We start from the raw sequence: 17054 nt of genomic DNA, 5'->3' as shown, positions 1-17054 counted from the left end.
CAAAGGGGAGATGATTTCCTTCAGGAATCGGTCAGGACTTCCCAAACCACAAAATTTGTAACAACAGTTCCGTGTGAACAGCACTTGCCGTGTGACCGACTGCTTACATTGCCGGTGATCAGCAGGAGCTCAAGAAATTCAGCTCCGATCTGTGCAAAGTCATCCAGGCAGCGAAACGACAATACAGAGATCGTATTCAGGCACAGCTCTCCACCAACAACACACACAGCTTATGGCAAGCTCTGCACCCCAATGCAGACTTCAGAGCTAAGTGCAGTGGTGCTGCCAACATCGCTGCCTGTCTCCCAGAGGATCTAAGTCTCTTTACACTCGGTTCGATATCGCCAACACTGAGACCCCGAGGAGAGCCGACAAAGCGACCTGCACATTGGTCATCTCTGAGGCTGAAGTTCGCAGGTGTTTCCAACGAGTGGACAGTCGCAAGCCTGCGGGACTGGACGGCGTCCCAGGGCGGGTACTCAGGATGCGCGCGGCACAACTGGCAGGTGTATTTACGGATATTTTTAATCTCACCCTCTCCTAGTGTAGAGTTCCCTCCTGCTTCAAATCATCCACCATTGCTCCTGTACCTAAAACAACTAAGGCAACATGTCTGAACGTCTGGCGTCCTGTCGCACTCACCTCAATAATAAGCAAATGCTTTGAGAGACTGGTCAACGACTACATCTGCAGCTTGTTACCACCCACACTGGACCCCCTACAATTCCCCTACCGACACAACCGATCAACAGATGACACAACAGCCACTGCTCTGCACACCTCCTTAAACATCTGGAGAAGAGGGATGCTTGTGTGAGAATGATGTTATTAGACTACAGTTCAGCATTCAATACCATCATTCCCTCCAGGCTTGACAAGAAGCTCAGAGACCTCGGCCTTCACCCTGCCGTGTGCAGCTGGGTCCTGGACTTCCTGTCAGATCACCAGCAAGTGGTAAGAGTGGGCTCCCTCACCTCTGCCCCTCTGACCCTCAACACAGGAGCCCCTCAGGGCTGTGTCCTAAGCTCCCTCCTTTACTCTCTGTATGCGCATGACTGTGTCGCTACCCACAGCTCCAATCTGCTAATTAAATTTGCTGAGGATACTATATTTATTGGCCAAATCTCAAATAATAACGAGGCAGCCTACACAGAAGAAGTCATCACCCTGACACAGTGTTGACAAGAAAACAACTTCTCCCTCAATGTCGCAAAAACAAAGGAGCTGGATGCAATGTTGCAAAGACAAGAGGAATGGAGACGGGCTAACCCCTATTGACATCAATGGATCTGGGGTTGAGAGAGTGAACAGCTTCAAGTTCCTCGGCATTCACATCACTGAGGACCTCACGTGGTCTGTACACATCAACTGTGTGGTGAAAAAGGGCACAACAGCACCTCTTTCACCTCAGATAGAACCATAGAACATTACAGCACAGAAACAGGCCTTTCGGCCCTTCTTGGCTGTGCTGAACCATTTTTCTGCTTAGTCCTACTGACCTGCACCTGGCCCATATCCCTCCATACACCTCACATTCATATACCTGTCCAGGTTTTTCTTAAATGTCAAAAGTGAGACCGCATACACAACTTCATCTGGCAGCTCGTTCCACACTCCCACCAATCTCGGTGTGAAGAAGCACCTTCCACAATGTTCCCTTTAAACTTTTCCCCCTTCACCCTTAACCCATGACCTCTGTTTTTTTTTCTCCCCTAGCCTCAGTGTTAAAAGCCTGCTCGTATTCCCTCTATCTATACCCATCATAGTTTTATACACCTCTCTCAAATCACCTCTCATTCTTCTACATGCCAGGGAATAAAGTACTAACCTATTCAAACTTTCCCTGTAACTCAGTTTCTCAAGTCCTGGCAACATCTTTGTAAACCTTCTCTGCACTCTTTCAACCTTATTAATATCATTCCTGTAATTAGGTGACCAAAACTGCATACAATACTCCAAATTCGGTCTCACCAATGTCTTATACAACCTCACCATTACAGTCCAACTCTTATACTCAGTACTTTGATTTATAAAGGCCAATTTACCAAAAGCTGTCATTACGACCCTATCTACTAATGACGCCACTTTTAGGGAATTATGTATCTATACTCCCAGATCCCTCTGTTCTACTGCCCTCATCAGAGTCCTACCATTTACCTTGTATGTTCTAACTTCCGAAGTGCAATACCTTCCGAAGTGCAATACCTCACACTTGTCCGCATTAAACTCCATCTGCCGTTTTTCAGCCCATTCCTCCAACTGGTCCAAATCCCTCTGCAAGCTTTGAAAACTTTCCTCACTGTCCACTACACTTCCAATCTTTGTATCATCAGTGAATTTGCTGATCCAATTTGCCAGATTCTCATCCAGATCATTGAGATAGATGACAAATAACAATGGATCCAGCACTGATCCCCGTGACACATCACTAGTCACGGGCCTCCACTCAGAGTAGCAATCCTCCACTACCATTCTCTGGCTTCTTCCATTGAGCCAATGTCTAATCCAATCTACTACCTCTCCATGTATACCTAGCGACTGAATCTTCCTAACTAACCTCCCATGCAGGACCTTGCCAAAGGCCTTACTGAAGTCCATGTATACAACATCCACTGCTTTCCTTTCATCCACTTTCCTGGTAACTTCCTCGATAAATTCTAATAGATTGGTTAAACATGATCCATCACGCACAAAGCCATACAGACATTTTTTTTAATAAGTCCCTGTCTATCCAAATACCTGGAGATCCTATCTCTTAGTCCAATAATTTACCTACTATGGATGTCAAACTTACTGGCCTATTATTTCACGGCTTACTTTTTGAGCCTTTTTTAAACAACAGAGCTACTTGAGCTATCCTCCAATCCTCTGGCACCCGATCCGTGGATATCGACATTTTAAATATTTTTGCCAGGGCCCCTGCAATTTCAACATTAGTCTCCTTCAAGGTCCGATGGAATACCCTATCAGCTCCTGGGGATTTATCTACTCTGATTTGCCTGAAGACAGCAAGCACCTCCTCCTCTTTAATCTGTATAAGTTCCATGATCTCCCGACTTGTTTGCCTTGTTTCCATAGACTCCTTTCTAGTTTCCTTAGTAAATACAGATGCAAAATACCTATTTAATATCTCTCCCATTTCTTTTGGTTCCATACATAGCCGACCACTTTGATCTTCAAGAGGATCAATTTTATCCCTTATTCTCCTTTTGCTCTTAACATACCTGTAGAAGTTATTAAAATTATCTTTTACCCTGAGCAAGCTCATGTCCTCTTTTAGCCCTCCTGATTTATTTCTTAAGTATTTTCTTACTCTTTTTATACTCCTCAAGCATCTTATTTCCTCCGTGTTGCCTATACATGTTATACATCTCTCTTCTTCTTTATCACAGTTCCAATATCCCTCGATAGCCAAGGCTCCTTATTCTTATTCATTTTGCCTTTAACCCTGACAGGAACATACAAACTCTGCACTCTCAAAATTTCTCCTTTGAAGGTCTCCCACTTACCAATCACATCCTTGCCAGAGAACAACCTGTCCCAATCTACGATTTTTAGATCCCTTCTCATTTCTTCAAATTTGGCCCTTTTCAGGTTTAGAACGTCAACCCGAGGACCAGATCTGTCTTTATCCATGATCAAGTTGAAACTAATGACGTTATGATCACTGGAACCAAAGTGTTCCCCAACACAGACTTCCGTCACCTGCCCTAACTCATTTCAAAATAGAAGATCTAATATTGCATCCTCCCTAACTGGTACATTTATATATTGATTTAGAAAACTTTTCTGAACACATTTTACAAACTCTAACCCATCAAGACGTTTAACAGTATGGGTGTCCCAATCAATGTGTGGAAAATTAAAATCCTCTACAATCACATATTTCTGTCTCCTGCAGATGTCTGTTATCTCTTTGCAGATTTGCTCCTCCAATTCTCCCTGACTATTGGGTAGTCCATAATACAACCCTATTAATGTGGTCGTACCATCCTGTTTCTCAGCTTCACCCATATGGCCTCAGTAGACAAGCCATCTAATCTGTCCTGCCGAAACACTGCTTTAATATATTCCCTGACTAGCAAAGCCATCACCCACCCTTCATCCCTCTGTCTCTATCACGTCTGAAACATCAGAACCCTGGAACATTGAGCTGCCAGTCCTGCCCCTCCTGTAGCCAAGGTTCAGTAATGGCTATGATGTCATAACTCCATGTGTCAATCCAGGCCCTCAGCTCGTCTGCCTTTCCCACAACACTCCACGCTTTGAAATATACACACCTCAGAAGATTATTACCGGCACACACAACCTTGCTATTTGTGACTTTGCATGAACTACCAGCATCATTTATTTTTACCCCCGTTCCACTATCTACTCTGGCACTCTGGTTCCCATCTAGTTTAAACCCTCCCCAATAAAACTAGCAAACCTCCCTGCAAGTATATTGGTCCCTTGTAGTGCAGGTGTAACCCGTCTCTCTTGTACACGTCCCACCTGTCCCTGAAGAAGTCCCGATGATCTAGAAATCTGAAACCCTGCCCCCTACACCAGTTTCTCAGCCACGTGTTCATCTGCCAGAGCATCGCACTCTTACCCTCACTGGCACGTGGCGCAGGCAGCAATCCGGAGATTACTACCCTCTATCTCCTGTTTTTCAACTTCCTACCAAGCTCTCTGTCCTCACTCTTTAGGACATGCTGACTCTTTCTACCTATGTCATTGGTATCGATGTGTACCACAACATCTGGCTGATCACCTTCCCACCTCAGAATGCTGTGCACGCGATCAGAGACATCCCTGACCATGGCACCCAGGAGGCAACATACCATCCGGGAGTCTCTGTCACAACCACAGTATCTCCAGTCTGAACCCCTGACTATGGAGTCCCCTATCACTGCTGCTCTCCTCTTCCTCCTCCCTCCGTTCTGCACTGCAGAGCCAGACTCAGTGCGAGAGATCCGGCTGCCACAGCTTGTCCCAGGTAAGCCATCCTCACCCCGCCCCCCAACAGTATCCAAATACCTATTTTGGAGGGGAATGGCCACAGAAGATCTCTGCATTAACTGCCCTTTCTCCTTCACTCACCTGACGGTAACACAATTACCTGTGCCCTGTTCCTTAGGTGTAACTACCTCCTGGAAGCTACTATCTATAATCTGCTCAGTCTTTCGGATGATACGGAGGTCATCCTGCTCCTGCTCCAGTTCCCTAACACGGTCTGTTAGGAGCTGCAGCTGGATGCGCTTCTTGCAGGTATCGTTGTCAGGGACACAGGAGGCCTCCCTGACTTCCCACATCCTGCAAGAGGAGCATTCCAACATCCTGCCTGGCATATTCTCTAGTCTGAACAAAAAAAAGGAAAACAGAAAAACAGATGGCTGAGATGGTTGAGGACGTTTGGAATGGGCTCCTAAATGCTAACGATTTTCTATATGAGCACAATTTGTGCATCCTGACTGGCTGCATCACTGCCTTGCATAGGAACTGTACTTCTCTCAATCGTAGGACTCTGCAGAGAGTGGTGCGGACAGCCCAGTGCACCTGTAGGTGTGAACTTCCTACTATTCAGGTAATTTCAGTGACGGGGTAAAAAGTGCCCGAAGGATCATTCTGGACTGAAGGCACACCAAGCACAAACTGTTCCAGCTGCTGCCATCCGGGAAATGGTACCGCAGCGGAAAAGCCAGGACCAACAGGCTCCGGAACAGCTTCTTCCACCAGGCCATCAGACTGATTAATTCACGCTGATACAATTCTATTTCCACAATTGTATACATAAATACAGACTCACTGCCCACACTTTATCGTAATCGTGCTGCTGGAGCAGAAAAACAATTTTCACGACATGTCCATGATATTAACCCTGATCCTGAAATTTTTTATCTGGCTGTTGTCAGATTTTTTTTTAGATCTGTTATTCATCATCCTCGTTCATATCAATCCAAGTGCGCTCCAGTGCACATGGTATTTTCCAGAAATTGTTATCTAAGTTCTTATTTTTTTGCATATTTTCCAGATCTGTTTCAGACCAGGAGATTTTACCAAAATTATACATCAATATGGGCACAGTGAGTGTTTACTACCTTCGTTATATTTTTACTGTTCAGCTCTGTTTTGCAGATTTTCTTGATCCTTGATGTAAATTCAAAGTTTGTTCAGCCTTGCAGTAAATGCAGATTTTCTTCAGCCTTGAAGTAAATTTTGTTGGAAGGTTTTCCTTTATCACACGATGATCTATCTTCTTTGCTTATTGATATCCTAAATATTCATTTCATATTCTGTTGCATTGCATCCTGATGCTCTGTTTGATATTCTACCGGTTCTATTGTACCTTTCTTTATGTTTAATCATGTTCTGTACTTTTCTAGTCTAAAGTTCATGCTTGTATATATGGAAATTAGTTCCATTATTTGAATTGTTTATTTCAGCTTTACTGATGCGAGCAAATAATTTCAAATCATCAATGTATAGCTGTGTCAAGGTATAATTCGTATTTTTTTCTGATTAGATACCTGATTTTTATCTGTTTCAGTAAATTATGAGTGGGCTTAAAGCGAGACAAAACCATAGTGGGCTCAGTGAGTCGCTCTGGAAAATCCCTCCATTTATTTTGATAGTGGTCGTTGTTCCTCTCTGGTTGTTACTGGGACGATTATTTTAAGCGAATGCTTCATCATTTCTAGAAATTTCACAAGCATTGTATGAATTGTATATAAATTTGGAACTTCTCTTAAACACACGAGGAACAGAATCAGATGTGATTTTTTTTCTGATTGACAATATAACAGTGAAAGTTTTCTGCTTTCCACAGCGTTTGAAATAGAATTACATAATCTGTTTAGAATTATTGTATTCTGTCTGCTCTCCTGTGAGTATATTGTGGTTATCTAAGTTGTTATCTGAGTTGTTATTAGTTACAAGACGTAAGATGCTATAATTTTAGATATAAAATTGTCTTATTATTATTAACAGCCAATAATAACATAGTAAGTGACCATTTAGTAGTCTTAGAAATGCAGAATAAAGCTGTCGTTGAGACTGGTGGTACATACCTTCAGCCTTTTATATGTTCTCCCCCATGGGAGTATGACAGAGAGGATATATGAGGTGGTTTGGGGTTAAGTAGAAAGGCTTTGAGTCGGGTTTGTGTCTTGCCAGCTTGATGGAGTTCCTCCAGGAGGTGACAAAGGTGATGCATGTAGTTACACATGGATATTGTCTACTTGTATATTGTGAGAGTGTTTGACAAAGTCCCACAAGGGAGGCTCATACAGAATATTAACATGCTTGAGAACTGTGGGGAATTGTCCTGGCTGCCGGGGACAAACTGGGAGAAATTGAAGAGCAAATTCACTGAGCCAAATGGCTTAATTCTGCTACTAGGTCTTATGGTTTTAGGGAGCATCTGGAGTATTGTGTTCACTTCTGATTGTCCAGCTCTTGGAAGAATTGGAGAGGGTGCAGAATGGGTTCATCAGGATGTTGCCTGGATTCGGTGACATGTGCTACAAGTAGAGTTTTGATAAACTTGGTTTGTTTATTCTGGAGTTAGAATAGAGATCTGACTGAGGTGTACAAGATTGAGAGATATAAGTCTGGGTCGATAGCCTGTATTTTGCTTGTTGTTTTTGTTTTCATATGACTGGTGTCTAATACCAGAGGGCATTTGGTTAAGGTGAGATGGGGTAAATTTACAGCAATTGTGGGTAGTTTTTTAACAGAGTTGTGGATGCCTGGAATTTATTGTCTGGGTCAACATGGCTTTGTGAAGGGAACATCGTGCCTCACGAGGCTAATTGAGTTTTTTGACGAGGTAACAAATAGCAATTGATGAAGGTACGGTGTAATATGTGCTCTAGATGGATTTTAGCAAGGCATTTAACAAGGTCCCTTACGAGAGACTCATCCAGAAAATCATGAGGCACTGGATAATTGGAACCTTGGCTGTTTGGATAAATAATAAATAATTGGAAGAAAGCAGAGTTTAGTAGTGGAAGAACGTATTCTGCCTGGAGGTCGGTGACTAATGGAGTGCCGCAGTGATCTGTCCTGGGACCCCTGCTATTTGTGATTTTTATAAATGACCTGGATGTAGAGGTGGAAGAATGGGTGAGTGAACTTGTGGATGACATGAAGATTGGAGGTGTTGTGGATGGAGCTGGTTGTTGAAGGTTACAAGAGGATATAGACAGGGTGCAGATTTGGGCGGAAAAGTGGCAGATGGGGTTCAATCCGGATAAGTGTGAGGTGATGCATTTTGGAAGGACAAACCAGAATGCTGAGTACAAGTTTAATCGTTGGTTACTTAAGAGTGTGAATGAACAGAGGGACATTGGGGTTCAAATCCATACATCCCTTAAGGTCGCTGCACGGGTTGAAAGGATAGTTAAGAACTCCTGTGGGATGCTCGGCTTCATTAATAGGGGGATTGAGCTCAAGAGTAGAGAGGCCAAGTTACAAATCTACAAATCTCTGGTGAGATCACACTTAGAGTATTGTGTTCAATTCCGGTCAACTCATTATAGGAAGGATGTGGAAGCTATGGAGAGGGTGCAGAGGAGATTTACCAGGATGCTGCCTGGTTTGGAGAACAAGTCATGTGAAGCAAGGTTAGCAGAGCTGGGACTTTTCTCTTTGGAGCGTAGAAGGATGAGAGGGCACTTGATAGAGGTCTAAAGAATTATGAGAGGCATAGATGGGGTGGATTGCTAGAACCTGTTTCCCAGGGCACCAATAGCAAACACTAGAGGGCATATGTACAAAGTTAAGGGAGGGAAGTTTAGGGGAGACATCAGGGGTAAGTTTTTTACAAAGGGTTGTGGGTGCCTGGAACAACGTGCCAGGGATGGTGGTGGAGGCTAAAACATTAAGGGTATTTAAGAACCTCTTGGACAGACTCATGGATAAAAGAAAAATAGAGGGTCACGGGGCAGTGTGGGTTTAGTACTCTTTTTAAAGGAATACATGGGTCGGCACAACATCCAGGGTGGAAGAGCCTGTACTGTGCTGTAGTATTCTAGTGTCTAGGGTCTAGTGACCAGGGTCATGTCAGAGGCAACTATGTTATAGATGCTTCTAGTTATACATGAATGTGCAGGAAATGCAAGGAAATGGTCAATAATATAAGAAAGGATACCAAAGTATTTTTCCTTTCTTTCCCGGATATATAAAGAGTGGAAAATGGGAGAGGGTCGATATCGGACCACTAGAAACTGCTGTTGTAGTTGCAGTAACGGGTGAAAAGGAAATGCCAGACAAACTCTGTGCAAGGCACTGGCAGAATTCCAAAAGGTAAAGAACATCAGCGAACAGAATTGCGTGTAGGCCTATTACAAAGGAAAAGGGGCTTGGAAGATGAAAGGTCTGAAGATAGAAAAGTCACCTGGACTGGGTCATACAGTGTATCAGGAGCCTGCCTGGGGTGTGTTGGGATTCCCAGAGCGTGAGGACCTGGAGTGAAGGCTTCAGCAGAACCAACAGCTGGATTAATAGAAAAGTATATTGTAGAATATTCAGGCTGCAAAGAGACACTCGTTGAACTGTTACTAAAATCCAGAGATCAGTGAATGATTAATGGCGAACTTTGATTCCCAGGTTTTGCCAAGTCACAGACTAACACTTGAGATGTGGTTTGAACTGTGCATTTGATCACTCACCCATCAGCTGAGTGGGTAATTCATATAAACCTTGGCCGATGTTGAAGTATTCTTGTGGATCAGGACCTGTTTAAATATGAAAAAAAAAATCCATGGAAACAGAGCTAAAATAATTAAAATAACTAAAATGTTTATCTCAATGTGCCTTTGTGTTCAGTGCGTGGTTTTAACATACCGAGTTCCTGTATTTCCCTCAGTATTCTGTCCAACTTCGGTAACTCAGTCCTCCACATCAGAAAGGATTCCCACATCGCCCTCCGGGCCCGGGAGCCTTTGCCATTCACCAGACTGAGGAAGAGTCTGGAACTCTCTGCCCGGTTTCCCTTCTCTGTCAGCTCAGTGACTTTCTACAAATGGAAACAATGGACTTACTGTGGAGCAGACAGACAGACATGGAGAATGTGCAGGAAAGTATCTGTTCATGGCCCTGGTAGCTTCAGAACAGATGCAGTCACTGGGCTGCTCCTCATCCTCCCTGGGTTCAGTCATTAACAGAGAAACAGTAACTGAAGGAAATTCTAAATCAATAGTGTGTAAGAATAAGGATTTCCTGACACCCTACAGTAGATGCAATGTGATTAATTTCCTTGATCTGTCAATGTGCAGCATTATATCAACAAGATGTGACAACAAGAACGGGAGAGAGGGGAGAGAGAGAGCAAAAACAAGTGGATGGCGGGCATCACTGAATCGTGGCTGACAAAATTTTATAGTTGGGTGCTTAAACCCAAGGATAAATATTGAATCAAATGGATACACAGGTAGGTGAAAGTGTTGGGTCGAAGCTGCTGTCATTAAAAATGAAAAGTCCTGAGAAAGAGGTGATGTCGGATTAGACGATGTGGATGTTAAGAAACTGCGTAGGTAAAATGACCCTGATGGAAATTATATACAGGCATGTTAACAGTAGCCAGGGTGTGGGCTACAAATTACAACGGGGGAGAGAAGAGCATGGAAAAAGGTCAATGCTAAAATTGTCACAGGGAATTTCAATATTCAGGTAGCTTTGGAAAATCAGGTCGGTGCTGAATCCCAAGTGAGGGAATTTATAGAATGCCTATGAGATGGCTTTTGAGAGAAGCTTATGATTGAGCCCACTATAGGAAAGGCAGATCTGGATTCTGTGTTGTGTATTGAACCAGATTTGATTAGGAAGCTTCAGCTGAATAAACCCTTAAGAGGCAGTGATCATAAAATAGCAAAACTCAGCCAGCAAGTTGAAAGGGAGAAGGTGAAGTTAGAGATATCAGTGCTATAGTAGAATAAAGGAAATACTTCAGCATGAGAGAGGAGCTGGGCAATAATAAATTCGAAAATGACACTAACGGGGACAATGGCAGAGCAGGAATGGCTGAAGTTTCTCGGAGCAATTCAGAAGGTGCAGGACAAATTATCACAAAAATGAAGAATTATTCTAAAGGGAGGATGATCAACCGTGGCTGACGAGGTAGTCAAAGCAGCACAAAAGCAAAGGTGAGGGCACAGAGTATTACAAAATATAGCAGAAAGCTGGAGGACTGGGATGTTTTTACAAATCAACAGAAGGCAATTCAAAAACTGTAAGTAGAGAAAATATGAAATAGGAAGGCAGGCTAGGGAATGATGTAAAATAGCTTACCAAAACGTACGTCTGATATATGAAGATTGAAAGAGAGGAGAGTGGATATTGGACCACCGGAAAAATTGGACCACTATCAGGGGACAAGGAAATGCCGGAAGATATTGGTCGGCATTTTGCATTAGTCCTCACTGTAAAAACACTAGAACGTGCCAGATATTTGAGAATGTCAGCTGGCAGAAGTGAGTGTATTTGCAATTATTGCGGAGAAGGCGTTTGGTAAGCTGAAAGTTCTGAAGATAGATGAGTCCAGATCAACTCACCCGATTGCTTCTGAAAGAGGTGGCTGAAGAGATTGTGGAGACATTAGTAATGATCGCTGAAATATCACTAGATTTTGGAATGGTTCCGGAGGACTGATCATTTTAAACTATAGGTCAGTTAGTCTGATCAGCATTTGGGAAGATGTCAGCAGTCGATAATTGAGGATAAGGTTTCGGGGTATTTGGATGCACATGATAAGAAAAAGGCCAACATCCATGGAAGGGAATCCTGCCTGACAGAACTGTTGGAATTTTTTGAGAGAACAGCATGCTGAGTCGACAACAGAGAGTCAGTGCAAGTTGTTTACTTGGACTTCCCGAGGACCTTTGACCAGGTGTCCCACATGGCGCCGTTTAACAATGGCCGACAGTAGGACAAGAAAGACACTGGCATGGATAGAGGATCCAAGATTTTCTCCAGACAGATTTGTCTGACTGCCAGGAAGCACAGAATGGGAACACATAGGGCTTTTTCTGGTCGAATGTTGGTGACCAGAGGTGTTCTGCAGTGGTTGGTTTTGGGACAGTTTCTTTTTCCGTTATGTCAATGATTTGTAGGCTTTATGGCCATTATTGTAGGTGTTACGAAGATCAGAGAGGGAGGGGATGTGTTGAGGAAGCAGGGATTTCGCGGGAGGACATGGACCTATGAAGAAATGGACACATCAGTGGCAATTGGAATGTAGTATAGTGAGGTACGTGGCCATATACTTTAGCAGAAATAATGAAGACGTAGACTATTTTTGAATCTGGGAGAAAATTCAGAAAGCGGAGTTGTAAAGAATCTCTGGAGACCCGGTGCAGGATTCCGTGCAGTTTGAGTCTGTGTTAGGAAAGGCAAATACAAAGCTAGCATTCATTTCGAGAGGATCAGAATATAAGAACAAGCACTGGCCAGACCGCAGTCGCATATTTTGATCCCCTGATCAGAGAAAATATGTGATGGCATTGTGAAACATCCAGAGAGGAATCTAAACAAACAGAACCAGTGATATTAAACCAGATTTTGATGGGAATTGATCCTGGATGCACCTGTAATAGCTGGAGGGTGGGAGGATGAGGGGGAATCTAATTGTAACCTGCGGAATATCGAAAGACATTGAGAGGACGTTTCTAAGTGTGGGAGTCTAGAACCAGACGGAACAGCCTCAGATTAGAAGGACGTCCATTTGGAACAGAAAAGAGGATATTATTTAACCTAGGAGTAGTGAATCTGCAGAATCCATTGGAACTGACAGCTGTGGAGACCAGGTCATTGGGTATATTTAAAACAGAGGTTGGTATCTTCTTGACTCGTCTGGTCAGCAAAGTTCACTGGGAGAAGGCAGGAGAATGGGGTTGAGAGGGATAGTAAATCATCCATGATGTAATGGCGGAGCAGAATCGATGGGCCTAATGGCCAATTGTGCTCTGATGCCTTATGGTCTCATGATGTGTAAAGACAAAAGAAGATTAATAAATGTCAGTGCGGCTATCTTATAATGGAGATGGTTACTGCCTGGCACTAGTACCGTGAAATGGTAATGACTTCCTGAATGCCGGCATGGGCTTCCTGATTAACTGAGGAATTATGAGTTAAACATTGAATAGTCTTCAAGCAACATACATCTATGATGGAATTAAGGTAACTGAATATGGATGGGCTGAGGACCTTGCTCTGAGAAATAAGAGAGGCTGCGTTTAAGGGTGAGCACAACATTGTGGGCCGAAGGGCCTGTACTGTGCTGTACTGAAATAAATCAGCATAATTCCCTGATGGCCCACTGCACTGTAAAATAATTCTTCAGTTTCACTGCTACCAGGTTTGAGGAGTTACAGTTGTGAAAGAAATTTAACCAGTAAATCAGACGTCTCCAGATGATAAATTTATCGATCAGCATCATATTTACAGATTTCCTCTTGCCTTTGGATAATGCCTGTGTGATTGATTACAGACAGCGCCAATGAATCCCAAAAAGAACAGAGTTACTCACGGGTGTAACACAGTTGGTTTTCTAATACCACTCATGGCTGAATAGGTCAGATCTCGGACAAGACAATCACTGTTTGTGAGCTCCAAGGAGAGTGACCTGAAATGGTGTGTCCCTGTCTCTCATTAGTCAGATATTCAGCAAGTTAGCAGATTTATTTTTGTTTGCCCTTTCCCTTTCAGGAAATCCTATTGATCTTCTTCCCTTTCAGGAGAACCTGTTGATCTTTTGGGATCATGGGATATCAGCAAGTCACCAGATTTATTTTATGTTTTGTGCTTTCTTCTGTCCTTTTAGGTCAAACTATTGATGTTTGTGGTCATAAGATATCAGCTTTGTGCGTGATCTTTCACATCCAATCAATCGCAGAGTATTTCGAGGAAGTTACCAGGAACGTTGATGAAGGCAAGGTTGTGGATATTGTCTACATGGACTTCAGCACGGTATTTGACAAGGTCCCGTATAGGAGGTTGGTCTAGAAGATTCAGTTGCTTAGCATTCAAGGTAAAGTTAGACACTAACTTTTTGGAAAGAATCCGGAGTGTCACTTTAGACTGTTGCATTTCTGATTGGCGCCTGTAGCTTGTGCAGTGTCACGGGGATCGGTGCTGTTCCTGTTGTTGTTTGTCATCTATATCAATGATCTGATGAAATTACGGTTAAGAGCATCAGCAAATTTGCTGATGACTCCAACATTGGGAAGGCACAGTGGACAAAGAGGAAGAGTACAAAAGCTTGCAGTGAGATCTGGACCAACCGGAGAATGGGTTTAAAAAGGGCCGATGCAATTTAATACAGACAGGTGCAAGATGTTGCACTTTGGATGGACCAATCAGGGTAGATCTTACTGAGCGACCGGTAGAACAAGGTGATCTGGGAATACAGGTACATAAGCCATTGAAAGTGGCAGCAAATGTTGATAGGCTCTAAAAGAAAGTTTCTTAGCGGATTAACCCTGGTAAATGAAAATATCGTGTCCGATATGATGTTGTATAAGACGTAGGAGAGGCCTAATTTGGATATTATGTGCAGTTCTGCACACCTACCTGCAGGAGAGATGGAAATAAGTTTGAAAGAGTACAGAAAAAACATTACAAGGATGTAACCTGGACTGGAAGACCTAAGTTATAAGAAAAGAGTGAACTGATTAGGACTTTATTCGTTGGAACATGAAAGGTTGAGCGGAGATTTGATACAAGTGTACACAATTACATTGGGATATAGGTGGGATAAATGCAAGCAGGCATTTTGTACTGAGGTAAAGAGGTACTACAACAAGAGGTTATCACTAAAGGGTGAAAGGTGAAAAGTTCAAAGGGTACAAAAGTGAAACCGGTTTACTCAGAGGGTGGTGAGAGTGCAAAACTAGCTAGCAGGGCAAGTAGTGCAAGTGGTTAAGAGAATTCTGAATAGATGCTTGCGTAATGAGTGTATAGAGCGCCATGGCCCGGTGCAGGTCAAAGGGAATAAGTAGATTATGTAGTCTGGCATGGAATAGATGGGCCAAAAGGCCTGTTTCTGTACTGTACTTTGCTGCGACTATGACAAGTCAGCCACACATTGTTTGGGATCTCACGGAGCCAAGACAAGCTGTGGTTAGCTGGTTTCCCTCACTCAGGTACCGCAGTGAAGCCGGTTGGCCCAATTGACAGTTTAATACTCATTCTGGATTAATGAGATGAGGTGAAGCTACCCGACGGTTCAGCCAAGATTTGAAATTAGTTTCAGACCGGATGCCTTTTGGAAGTCCTGATATGCAGCCACTGCTCTTACTTCACACTGATAAATACAGCAGGTGATACAGGAAAAGGTGATGCTAAACCTGCAGTTCCCAGTGCTCCCCACCTGAAAAACTGAAACCAGATCTGCGAGAGGCAAGTCAGAGATCAAAGTCTCCATTCCCAAGTCAATCTCCTAAAACGTGCAGGAGATAAATGTTGATCACTATTCCCTCTGATACCAGCAGATCAGTGACAATACACGAACTGCACTCACCTCATTTTCTTCTCTACTGAAATGTCCCTCCTTTGTCAACATCCAACCCAGTCTCTCAACCTTTTCTTCAATTGCTTGTTTGAGTCTGTCCCTGTAGAACTTTGTCAGCTGGTACAGTCGATATTCCTCCCCTTGTGCCAGGAGGTCGGAGATTATAAACTCTGGCTCTGTGAATATAAAAAGGAAAATGTAGGCTTGAACTCAGATATCCCTCGTCTCCACTGCTCTCACCCAACTCAACAAAAAAACCGTGTCTTGAACCTGCCTCCAGATACAAAATAGGATTAATTCTCCATCTCCAACACCATCACACTGAGCACGGAGTCCCCCTACGGCTGTGTGCACAGACCACTGCTGTTCACTCTGCTGACCCACGACTGTGCTGCAACACACAGCAAGAACGACGAGTCAGCTTACAGAGAGGAGGTGCAGCAGCTAACAGACTGGTGCAGAGCCAGCAAACTGTCTCTCAATGTGAACAAAACAAATTTCTTCGTGTTCATCTAGCGGAGAATCTCACCTGGTCCCTCAACACCAGCTCCATAGCAAAGAAAGCCCAGCAGCGTCTCCACTTTCTGCGAAGGCTGAGGAAAGTCCATCTCCCACATCCCATCCTCATCACATTCTACAGGGGTTGTATTGAGAGCATCCTGAGCAGCTGCACCACTGCCTGGTTCAGAAATTGCACCATCTCAGATCGCAAGACTCTGCAGCGTATAGTGAGGTCAGCTGAGAAGACCATCGGGGTCTCTCTTCCCGCCATCATGGACATTTACACCACACGCTGCATCCGTAAAGCCAGCAGCATTATAAAGGATCCATGCACCCCTCAAACAATCTCTTGTCCCTCCTGCCGTCTGGGAAAAGGCTCCGAAGCATTCGGGATCTCACCGACAGACTATGAGACAGTTTCTTCCCCCAAGCTATCCGACTCCTCAATACCCAGAGTCTGGCATGCACCTTACTGCCCGATTGTCACGTATATTATTTATTGTAATGTCTGCACTGTTTTGTGCACTTTATGCCGTCCTAGATTGGTGTGTAGTTTAGTGTAGTTGTTGTGTGTTTTTTTTTCTTTTCCTCTGTTTTCTTACATAGATCAGTCTAGTTTTTGTAATGTGTCATGTAACACCATGGTCCTGAAAAGCAACTCATTTTTACTATGTACTGTGTCAGCAGTTACGGTCGAAATGGCAATAAAAGGCTTGACTTGACTTGAATGTAACTTAACACTTGCCTTAAAGCCTACCCAACAGTGTTCTAGGCATTACATAATAGAAGGACAATATTTAATATAAACCAGTCCATCCCCCATCCAACCCATTCACCTATTTCAATTTGGATGGGCATAAATGTTGGGACTGTTGGTAATATTCGCTTCCCAGAGATACTCTCTCCATCCTGGCGAATACATTTCCCCTGATTCACATCCCGGAAACACTCTCCTCATCTGGACAGCTGCATTTCCTCCAATTCACATCCTGAAAATCCTCAGAGCAGGTAGTACATTTCCTGTCGTGGGGTAACGGCTGCCCAGTGCACCACATGTACC

General features: G+C 43.5%; 1 protein-coding gene and 1 long non-coding RNA gene across 8 annotated transcripts in view; one reads left to right on the top strand and one right to left on the bottom strand.

The window, feature by feature from the left end:
• The window catches only part of LOC132389444 (NACHT, LRR and PYD domains-containing protein 12-like), a 110897-nt gene that overhangs the window by 57390 nt on the left and 36453 nt on the right, over positions 1 to 17054 (bottom strand). For all 5 annotated transcript variants that reach the window (XM_059961967.1, XM_059961970.1, XM_059961968.1 and 2 more), the window contains 3 exons: positions 15503 to 15669; positions 9832 to 10003; positions 9657 to 9722 (listed from right to left, as the gene is read on the bottom strand). In XM_059961967.1, coding sequence (XP_059817950.1) covers positions 9657 to 9722; positions 9832 to 10003; positions 15503 to 15669 — 405 coding nt within the window. The remainder of the gene's footprint in view (positions 1 to 9656; positions 9723 to 9831; positions 10004 to 15502; positions 15670 to 17054) is intronic.
• LOC132389445 (uncharacterized) overlaps positions 1 to 17054 on the top strand; it is an 82354-nt gene that overhangs the window by 59664 nt on the left and 5636 nt on the right. The window contains exons 4-5 of one of the 3 annotated variants that reach the window (XR_009510525.1): positions 13805 to 14011; positions 15126 to 15496. This is a non-coding gene — a long non-coding RNA (uncharacterized LOC132389445). Of the gene's footprint in view, positions 1 to 6016; positions 6485 to 13804; positions 14012 to 15125; positions 15497 to 17054 lie in introns of those variants that run through there. The other 2 variants (XR_009510526.1, XR_009510524.1) reach the window with 2 other exon arrangements.

This window comes from Hypanus sabinus, unplaced genomic scaffold (genome assembly GCF_030144855.1).
Source record: "Hypanus sabinus isolate sHypSab1 unplaced genomic scaffold, sHypSab1.hap1 scaffold_572, whole genome shotgun sequence".
In the NCBI taxonomy this organism is placed as follows: domain Eukaryota; kingdom Metazoa; phylum Chordata; class Chondrichthyes; order Myliobatiformes; family Dasyatidae; genus Hypanus; species Hypanus sabinus.
Note: the sequence above shows the minus strand (reverse complement) of the source record. Positions and strands in the feature narration are given on the sequence as shown.